General features: G+C 47.8%; 4 protein-coding genes across 4 annotated transcripts; 1 reads left to right on the plus strand and 3 right to left on the minus strand.

The window, feature by feature from the left end:
* Positions 1–122: 122 nt before the first annotated feature.
* On the minus strand, positions 123–2239 carry PAAG_02744 (hypothetical protein; the record flags this gene model as incomplete). The annotated part of the gene is made up of 2 exons (XM_002795222.1): positions 123–1864; positions 1951–2239. The coding sequence occupies 2 exons, from the start codon at positions 2237–2239 to the stop codon at positions 123–125; spliced, it is 2031 nt and encodes a 676-aa protein (XP_002795268.1).
* Positions 2240–3504: 1265 nt separating this feature from the next.
* PAAG_02745 (hypothetical protein) lies at positions 3505–4024 on the minus strand (the record flags this gene model as incomplete). The annotated part of the gene is made up of 2 exons (XM_002795223.2): positions 3505–3551; positions 3634–4024. The coding sequence occupies 2 exons, from the start codon at positions 4022–4024 to the stop codon at positions 3505–3507; spliced, it is 438 nt and encodes a 145-aa protein (XP_002795269.2).
* A 713-nt stretch (positions 4025–4737) lies between these two features.
* On the plus strand, positions 4738–5991 carry PAAG_02746 (hypothetical protein; the record flags this gene model as incomplete). Its single annotated transcript, XM_015844733.1, has 3 exons — positions 4738–4800; positions 4860–5005; positions 5136–5991. The coding sequence occupies 3 exons, from the start codon at positions 4738–4740 to the stop codon at positions 5989–5991; spliced, it is 1065 nt and encodes a 354-aa protein (XP_015701811.1).
* A 487-nt stretch (positions 5992–6478) lies between these two features.
* Positions 6479–9359, minus strand: PAAG_02747 (hypothetical protein; the record flags this gene model as incomplete). Its single annotated transcript, XM_015844734.1, has 7 exons — positions 6479–6832; positions 6940–7023; positions 7136–7313; positions 7450–7553; positions 7850–8483; positions 8577–8955; positions 9122–9359. The coding sequence occupies 7 exons, from the start codon at positions 9357–9359 to the stop codon at positions 6479–6481; spliced, it is 1971 nt and encodes a 656-aa protein (XP_015701812.1).
* Positions 9360–10436: the final 1077 nt, after the last annotated feature.

Consider the following 10436-nt stretch of genomic DNA (forward strand, 5'->3'; position numbering starts at 1 on the left):
TCTTCTTTTGTCTATGCTTGGAATGAAAAAAAAAACAAAAACAAATTGCCTACAACAAACACGAAACCTTCACCCCAAATGTAACTAGCGAATTGCATGTACATTTTACACAAACTTATCCTTTACACCCTAGTTCTTCCGGTGTGCCTTGGCAAACACGAGCCATTGAGTTTTTTAGCCGTGGAACGAGTAGTAGTGATAGTGTTGATATTCGGTGCTGCGTTCTCCGAAACCTTAAATGTAATGGTTGTTAGAGATTTCGGAGTAAGCTTTTTTCTCTGAATCGGCGTTCCAGGATGCGTAGAGGCAATTTTTCTAGTCGATTTTATTTTCGTAGCAGCAGCAGCAGAAGTTGTTGCAGTAGCACTCATAGCGGTGGTTGTTAAGACCGAGGTGAAACTGTTACCAGAGGCAGCACCAAGCTTCGACACTTTTCTCGTCACAGTTGGTGATTTCGGTGGCTGAGAGTGGGGGTGGGTCGAGTCAGTTTGCTTGTTGGATTTGCTTTTTCTGCTGCTCTTGCTGGTATTCCTGATGTCCTGTTTCTTGTTACTCTCCTCTTTGGTTGACTGGTAGATGGTAGATTTAGGCGGAGGGCTCTCCTGACGAATTTCCACATTTTGTTCTTCATTATTGTATGTCTTCCCTTCGTACTGGACAAGATTTTTCTCGTCCCATTTTACCGTCTTGACAAGCCGTATCCGTTTCTTGGACGATTTCCTTGGTGAAACAGGGTCGCCAACTTCTCCATTGCTACTGCAAGAATGGACATATTCTTGTGCATTGATCGCTTGAAGTACTAAATGGGGAAGCTGGGCGTCGCCCCTATTACGTCTGGTGTTGGCCTTAGTTGTCAGGGATAGCTGTTGTTCCTCTGAACGTTGTAGAAATACGAACTCGGTCCCGTTAGACCGGCGAACAGGGATATGGTTAGGCACACGAGGTGTATGTCGTTGCGTTCTTGTGATAGTTTTGCGGGTACTCCTGCGCCATGGAGTAGCTACCCTTGGCTGCTGTTGACCTTCTTCGGCCGTCTTACTCTTCTCTTGCCCTTGTTCCTCTTGCTCTGGGCCGCTCTGCTCGGGATCAATAGAGAGGGGGAAGTTGGGAGCGGGCAATGAAAAGGTTACTTTTAGTTGATTTTTTTGTTCACTTGGGGACGAAGGTGAAATTTTATCCAAGACTTTCAGAACCTCGCGTGTTCGTGGGGTTGGAGATTGGACCAGATGCTCGACGCTGGAATCCTCCAATTCCTTGCTCAGCAACGCAGATTTAGCGGCGGATCGCTTGGCTTGTGCTTGGGACAGGAAGTCACTTAAGAATTCCTCGTCGTCACCTTCTAGTCTTGGGAACAGTCGTCTGCTTGGGGGTATTGTCAGCGGTGTTGCTGTTTCTTCGACCGCGTTCTTAATCGTTGTTGTAGTAGATGGCGTATCTTCCATGTCACGTAGCGGGGACGTGGCCCGTGCGACTTGTGCACCAAACGTGACCTCTCCTTGTTCTGGTTCGGGAGATTCTTGGATAGCGGAAGGAATAACTTCTAGGTTCGCAGCATCTTCGGAGACCCCGGAAGCATCTTCAGAGGCTTTGAATGGAAGCAACGTGTCATCAGCAACGGGGCTACCCTCTTCTTCTGCGTCTTTCCTCTGGGCTTGTGGAAGGTTAAGGGTAGAAGGGACCGTATTATCATCCTGGGCAGGTGAAGAATGCAAGCAATGTGTATTTTGGTCTATAGCATTGTTATTTTCGGCACTTTGCTGTCTTTCCACGTCCTCATTCGGTTTGCTATCATCAGCATGGGCGACGATATCCGCATTTGCGAAACTTTCTGATATGCAAATCACCGTCTGTTGGGCATGTTTTCCTGCATTTACGTTAGCATTTTGCTGCTCCAAAGAGCCGACAACCCATAACGACAAAGTAATAACAATGAAAGTAGGCAAATCTCACGTTTGCGGACCCCCATATCTTCTGTTTCCCATTTTGTTTCCAGAAAGGATCGTCCCCGTCCGACTCCCACATGAGTCGCAGTGCACTGTCGTTTGACACCTCGCAAAACACCACGATACGCAAACGAACTGTTGATTTCGGTAAGCAAAGGATCACGGTCGATGTCACCTCCGACAATATCCTTGGATGTAGAAGCCAGAAACCGCTTCCAGACCTTGCGCGACTTAGAACGGGAGTTAAATGGGGTCATGGGCTTGCGATCCCAGTGTCGGGGTGCTCTCTTCGACATTGCGACCGGGGTAAACTTGAAGCCGTCTGTAGACGATGAGAGCCGACTTCCCCTCCTAGATTTATGAAGTGAATAGGGTTGTAAGTCAGTTCTGTGCCTTTTGAGATGGAGGTTAAGGATATGTAAACAATCTGGCAATCTGGCAATCTGGCACGTGTAGAGATTGGTCGTCAAGGCAAAAGAATTTAGAATGTAGATATCATAAACTCAGGTATGATATGACTTATTGCATACCGTTTTGGAGAAAGTGGATAAGAGCATTCCATATCGCAAAACGTGAGAGCGCAACGTAGTTAGCGGCGTGAAAAATTTGAGTGGCGGTTGGATTGGATCCCCTGCTCGTGGTTTCCACAGCTGTCGGTGAGGCGGAATGTGCAGGTGTCGAAAAATGTAGGAGAGAACTTCAAAGATTGACAATACTGATATTGCGCAGGGTAACCAATATAAACATTAAGAGGGGTATGGATAAGAGGATGCTCCGGGGTACCCGGAGCGTCAAATAATGTTATTATTGTGACGTGAAGTTGAGGTTGTCTACGGCGTTTGCAGCGCGCCAATCGCGTGCTGTGAGAGACGCTGAGCTAAGCAGCTGGTTGCTGGGTCAACCACCGCCAGAAAATAAAAAAAAAGGTCGGTTGACTGTGAATGGCACTGGCGAATTCTGGGGTATTGAGAGGATCCATGGATATTGGATTTGGGATTTATTTATGCTGTTAGCAATTTAAACATATTGGCTGCCCTTATTAAATCCATATAGGGCTCAATTAGACTGGTTGACAGAACTGATATGTCACCTCTCTGAACCAGCAGAATTAATGAGCTGTTATGTTAAGTATCCATCAGTGTTGACCTTGCCCTTCTATACAATTCATTGATAACCACAAGTCGGTGAAGAAAATACAACGTTAGCGCTGGCAATGAACTGAATGTTGAAGAATGTGTCCCCTACTCCATAGTCCGGTCATATTTAATCTATGTTTAAATATTGACTCTCCGGGATTTGGGAGCCTCAACGCGGTTTTCCCCCCACCCCATAAGTGATGTCATTATTCGTTGAGGCATTCTGAAAACACGCGAAGTGGTATGAGTGTCTGTACAACATGGATCAAAGAATAGTGCAGGTATAAAAGCTAGTAGGAGACCACTCAAACAATGAACGATCGCAAGCAGTACCGCAATTGACGGAATCACAAAATAAAGAAAAAAGAAGAAGAAAAACATACTTACCATTAGCATGTTATATGGTTTCACGTTATCCATAGCACCTATCCTTCCGCCATATCCTTGTCGTCAAATGGATCTCCAAACTCTTCTATATGACGTACAACCATCAGTATTCCCATAGACGAACACGAAAAGACACGCTCAAGGGCCGAATAGGGGTATTCTCTCACTTAAGCTGAAATCTTGGTCCACCACAAGTTCCATAGCCTTCTGATATTCCTCCTCCGCTTTCTTATTGTTCCACGACGCCCCAGGCTCAGTTTGAGAAATCACAGCGCTCTGATCCTCCCACTTTTCACCACCACCAACACCACCAGAGCCATCACCACCCGGTTGTTGTGAAGATGCCCCTGCTACGTATTTGAGATGTGAATCGTCATATGCCATCTTCGAAGATTCAGCCCCTATGGCGTCCTGCGAACCTGGCGGAGACAGTTCTGAGCCGGGGAAGTTGGCAGAATGACCAAGGGTTGGGAAGGCCGTGGGGGTTTGAGGACTGCTTTGAGAGGACTCAGAAGAGGAGAGCATCTCGGAGTCACCGTCTTGATCTAAAAGGGTCATGTTAGTTGTCATTTGGATTCGAGCTATAACTCGGATAAAAAGCGTCTGGCTGCCAGAGCGGGGCGAGATATCTGTGGGGAAGAGAATCTCGGAATCTGGGAATCAACCTCGCACCTGCGGACATGCTGAATGTGAATTTTCGATCGGCTGAATTAGTATTTGAAACAAGACAAGTAAGAGGAAAGGCAGGATTAATCCGATGGGTCTTCCGTTGCTCGTTGGATGTGATACGAAGCTCACTTTCGCTGCTTCGCTTCGTCTAAACATCACGTGATATAGCCCGATGGCGGTCCGACCGCTCAGACGTTTGCGAAATACCATGGAAAAATATACTTATAGAAATGCGCCTAAAGTTCAGATTGAAAACCAATACGCTAGTGGAATCTCATATCTTTTTTATATCAAATGTACGATTAAGTTGGATGTACAGAGTAAAGAGGTTGGGGATAGCGGCTAATTTAAGCGCACATTAGCCGCATTGTAACTCTAATAAGCGCCCACTCATTTTCCTCGAACGTTTATCCCACACAACCGAAGACTTCCAGCAGCCAACCCTTACGCACAGCAACCAACAACCCATTCATTCTGCATGCTTTGAGCTCCTCACCGGACAATAATATGAATGATCACTTATTATTTCTATTCTCTTAGATCTCGCTTGATCTTTTTAGTTTCTCTGGCCTCAAGTTCGATAGCCAACAGCCCTTCCCGCCATGAGCAGAGCAAATTCCCATATCCCAGATGCCTGGGACGATAACTGGGAAGCTGAGGTTGACGTATGACTCTCTTCTTCCATATTCGCATTTTCTCTCGTCAGCTTATTCTTTTTGTGCAGCACAATGAGCCAACAAAACAACAGTTGAAATCAGGAGAAGCAGGCCCGCCAGCACCACCGCCTGAGAAAAAGCTGTCTTCTCGAGTAATAAAGGCACAGAAAAGAGCGCAACATGCGGAATTTAATCGCCAATTATGGGCTGAAGCGTACGTCTGCCTGTCTTGGAGGCGAAAAATTGAACCCATAGAACAAGGGGCAATCTATATATCGTCTTTTCATGCCAAAAAATGAACTAAAATGCAAGAACCGAGTCACTGAACCTACAGGTTTTAACAGAGAATCCCCACAAGCCTTTCACTACCTCGAATCACGGGCCGCCTCCGTGCCTCTAAAATCGGACTTTAAACCTCCAGTCATGGTCCTAAGCCGCAAACCCCAAACGGCTAAGCAGCTGCAATCGCAATCGCCATCGAACCATCCATCTCCCTCCCCTTCCTCCTCCACTTCCAACCCCCTGGACGCAACAACGGCAAGCATACAGCAATTCTCTATCTCCCGCACTGGGTCACCAGCCACTCGTACAGCCACAATTGCGACACCTCCAGATATTTTAGTAAATGATGACGACGACAATGGTGACGATGATGACGAAGGGGACGAAAGGCCAAAAATGTCGCGGGAGGAATTGCAGGCGCAGCGTGAGCGGGAGCGCGAGGAGAGGCAGCGCAAGTACGAGGAGGTGCGGGAGCGGCTATTTGGGAGTCCCTCGGCGGCGGCGGCTGGGTCGGCTGCCTCGTCTCCTGGGAGCACGAGCACGACGCCACCGCCGTCGCAATCACGACAGGGCTATGGACATGGCCATTGTGCCAGGGGCAAGGGCAAGGGTAATAGGCCGAACGCGAGTAGTAGGGAAGGTAGGGAGAGGAAGGAGATAGCAGGCAACAATAACAAGTCGAATAGACAGTTGTATGATCCTAATTATCCGGGGCGGCCGGGTTCTGGATATGGGCAGAGGGGAGAACGGAGGCAGAACTTCGCAAATAATGTGTATGAGAGCGGGCGGATACCAGAGGTGCAGGAGCTTCAGCAACCACAACAGCAGCAGCAGATACCGGTGAGGACTCCAAAGGGTCCTGATGGGAGTGGAAGAGGTGGTTTTGGATTTAGCCCGCGGGGAGCGAGATCCTCTTGAACATGGACAAATCAAACTTCGCTCAAGTCATCTCGATTGAGTGGTGGTTGCCAATCCAATTACGCCAAAATTCGAATTTAAAAATTCTTGACAGAAGCTGCCGCCCACATCGAAAGAAGAATAAGAAAGAACGGAAAGCTAATCCTACAGTCCAGAACAAAAGCCAGGAAATGTACGCTAGTGCTTGTTCTTGATCTTGGAAATCTAAACATCCAACAGTTGGAGAAGCATTTATCTGATAACTACCACGCCTTGTCCGTGCCATTGCTGCCACCAACATAAAGAATACACCACATCATACCAACCTAAGGCAGCCCGCGCCCGGAATTGATGGCACTTGCCAAAAGTGACGTATTGGGCCGATTTTCTACTCAAATCCAATTAATCAGATCATCAGTCAATCAGTCCTTCGGGACCCAAATCCGACATTGAGAGCGAGAAAATGCACAAAATCAAAGGAGAGTGTGGGGTTTGGGAATTGTCTCAATTACTTACCAGCATACCTCTCATAACTATCCAAATACAGGTCATCCGCGCTCGTCGTGGCCCTGACACGTTCATCAGACTCGATAGCATCCACCCATGCAGCCCAGCGACTCCCTTTCTCAGGATCCGGCCAGCCCCGATACGGTTTCAGCACGCGGCTGAGCCGTAGCATCCAGGGTGCAAATTGGATATCTACAAAGGAGATTGCCGGGCCGAGGAAGAACGGCCCTTGCATGTGCGAGGCATTAACAAGCTTGCTAATCTCTTCCTTCAGCTCTTCTGAGTGCTGGATTTGCTTTTGCAGGTCTTGCTCTTGCAGGAGGCGGTAGAAGGTAGGGATTATGTGGCGGTTTATCTGTGGGAGAAATCATTAGGCCGCGATAGTCCTTTGAGTGTTGGTGCGGTCCAGCTGGGACATGTTAAGAGGCCAGGGTTTTGGATTTTGGATGGGTGTATACTAACGTGATCTGCCCATAAACGGCAATGAGCGCGTAGTTGAGGATCTCTCGACGGGAGTAGAAGATTACCAGTATCAAGGTCGTCGAGCTTCGAAGGGCAAACGAATGACGGTTTAGTAAAAGGGATATTCATCTGTTGAAATAAAGTGCACATATAATGTGAAACGCTGGGGTGAAAAATTGGCAGAAAAAGAACATACATATTCCAGCAAAACTGTACTCTCATAGCATTCCCAGTTCCCATGCCGGATGGCAGGCACCAAACCACGTGGATTCACCTCCAGCAACGAATCGGGCTTCTTGTACGGATCAATCTCGATATACTGGTATGGGATCCCCTTGACCTCCAACGCTATCCAAACACGCTGGACGAACGGACTGGCAAACAACACACACGGAATTAGCTCGAACTTACACATCTCTTTTGCCAGTTTTAAGGTGGATATGATCGGCAGGAAAGTTAACGAAATTATTGAGGGGACTTTAATAAAGTGTCAAAAAGGGATATATTTACCAGAAACAACTTCCAAAGAGCTTCAAATCTGCTTCCTTAGCGTGCTTTTTGACAGTTGTGGCGGCAAGGCCAGAGGCCTTTTTGTGATAGGTTTTCTGGTGGGCCTTTTGATCGTCGGCGTCAGACGTCATGATGATTTTCATTTTGATGGAAGGAAAACGAGAAAGATGAAGGTTTTTTGAAGATGGGAGATGGGTAGACAAACGTAGATATTCGCATGATAAAACGGCGGTGAACAATATGGGAGGGATGTTTTTGGAATCTTTTTGAAAGCAGGATAAAACAATGACGTGCATCACCAACTTGATAGCTTCACAATGCACGCTATAATCTTCTGCATGAAAACTTTGGGGAAGATTCACACATCAAATATCAAAAGTCAACCGACCAGGTCACTTACCATAGTTTTCCTCCTCTCCTTCTCCACCTTAAGCATATGACGCTGCACGCTATTCTTCTTAACCCTGTCGCTTTCCTCCAGTGTATGCCTATGGGGCCCGCCAATGCCATCTGCCCTCCCATTTCCCCCATTCCCATTAACCCTCTGGATTGTATAGTACTTCTCACCCGTATAGCCAGGGTGGCCCTGAGGTAGCGTCTTCCGCAACGTCAGGACGCCAAACTGATAGTGAGGCTCTGCTTGTGGCTGTGGATTATTACTATTGGCAACACGCGCCAGTTCATTCTGGCCAGCAACAACGGGGTCGAGGAAATCGGTACCAGTAGCAACGGCAGCGGCAGCATTTTGCATATTTTGCTCCAAGGAGGACATGGCATCCAGACCCAGCAGGTTCGGAGGCACAGCCAGGGCTCCGGGGAAATACTCTGTAATCTTGATTTTGACGTCGCATAAATCGCGCTCGCGGGCTGTGCGTTTGCGCTTCTTCTTGCTTGGATCACGGGACTTTGGGGTTCCTGGGGGGCGGCCCTTGAGGCGACAGTCCCAGTAGTGCGAGACGAAGAGCTTGCGTTTGTATTTCTGGGTGGAACGGTGGGAATAGACGTTGTCAACATGGGGGAAGTAAGTTTGGAACCTGTATTTTTATGTGTATGAACGTGTTAGCGACTTGATAAGTGGAATTGCTGGTCATGCACTCCGTGATGTACGCGAGGTTTCCGCAACGCACTCTTCTTCGCTCATCACAATTGGATCATCATCCACGTTAAATAATCGCTCCCTCCATCTCTTTAGATCGGGAGGATTTGGTATCAATTTCATATTTTTAAAGTGGCCTTCTCCTCTGTTATGGGCGGAAGCAGGCGAGGGCGATTGGTCTGAGTGATTGGCAGCTTCGATATTAGGCGAGGTGCTGTGGAATTGGTTCAGGAGATGCGCCGGGAGAGGCGTCTGCAGATGCTGCAGCATATCGACCTGGCCATTACTTCTGTGATCGAGAAAACCATTATTATTTGGCGTGTGGAATTGATGCTGGTGATGTGCGGGCGATAACTGTTGTTGGTGCGGCGGTAATGATGGAGGGTTAACAGAGTTGTCGATGAGCCGCTCTGTAAAAGAATGAATTGTTAGACGGATGCATGTGCAAGGGCAACAGAAGGAACTTCTGAAAATTTATGAAGGTTATATTTGCAGTGGTTGTAGCTGCAACTACTGTAACAAGGTATCTGCGTATGTATGCGCGAAAAAGGTGGAGATAAAAAGTGTAGACCTCACCAGCATGCGTAAGGGGGGAATGTTGCAAATGAGTTCCCGCTGCTGTAGTTCCTGTTGTCGTCGCCTGCAGCACTGCAAAGGGCTGGGGTCCGCCCGTGACGGCTGCTGCTGCTGCTGCTGCTTCGAAGTGGGCGCTGATTCTTGAGGTTAAACTGGGATCTGTTGGAAGGGACCGGATGTCTTCGGTGGCGGCGAGACTGCGCAAGCTGTGTTGCAGCTGTGCCTCGGGGTTCTCCATGGCGTGTTCCCCAACCTTCCAGGGAGTTGCTCTGTGCTGCAATAAGGCTGGCCGCGTAGGTTTAGTTGGGGCGCTGGCGCTTGGGGTAATATGATGATATGGATTTAGCTCGGTGCCGCAGAGTGTTGAAGCGGCACGGGATGGTAGAACTAGGGCGGATGTTTAGGGCAGAACGAAGACGAAGACGCCTACAAAAACAACTTCATCTAACAACAGCTAAACTAACAACAACTAAACAAACAGCAACTCCAACAACTGCTCCACATCTCCACAACTCCCCAGCTCCAACGATCCATTTCTATGACAGGCTCCTTTCTTCAAGTGGCCTTTTATTTCAACTTTTACCTCACTACACCTTGCAGGACATGGGTCTTTGATCAATTAGCTCACTGCAAGTGAAAATGGCTTGCGGTAATTACTGAAATGTTCGAACTTCGCCTGCATTGATCAAATCTGGTACTGCGTATGGATATTTATGTGTTTGCTGAGGAGGAAGCCTTCACTTTTTCCTTATTTTGGAGGATCCAACCTTTGTATTCTAGCATTTGTGAGTTCCAGATCATGATGTAGAAGAAACGGCATAGTATGCCGCCCGAACATATCATCCCAATAGATTGCATGCAACAGCAGTCGAACAAGTTCTGGTCATCACTCTGAAGCCTCTACGGATCATGCCATATCCCCCATATTTGTCGAACGGAGGCTCAGAAACAGCTAAAGATGGAAGCCTACTTCAAGGACGGGATAATTATTCCTTACCCACAAACGGTGGGCAGTGGAAGATTACACAGACAAAGTACTCTGCTAGTCTCATTGGCTCCTCTCTTACCGCGGGCCTCACAGCGTTTAAACAGACGACAGCGACGAACATTCTAAATAATCAGATGGATTCTACGAGCAGAGCAACATCCCAGTCAGCAATATCATGGTTGAAATTCCTTCTTATCTCAAGGGAATGCCATCTCCAAAGCACCCCAACAATAAAGGCAATCCTCGACAGCATTGTTCCTCAACAGTGCCTCGAGCTAGCAATTGGATGGGCACAGGAAAGGGCTTGCCTTAGTGCAGATGACCACT

This window comes from Paracoccidioides lutzii (genome assembly GCF_000150705.2).
Source record: "Paracoccidioides lutzii Pb01 unplaced genomic scaffold supercont2.6, whole genome shotgun sequence".
Lineage (NCBI taxonomy): Eukaryota > Fungi > Ascomycota > Eurotiomycetes > Onygenales > Ajellomycetaceae > Paracoccidioides > Paracoccidioides lutzii.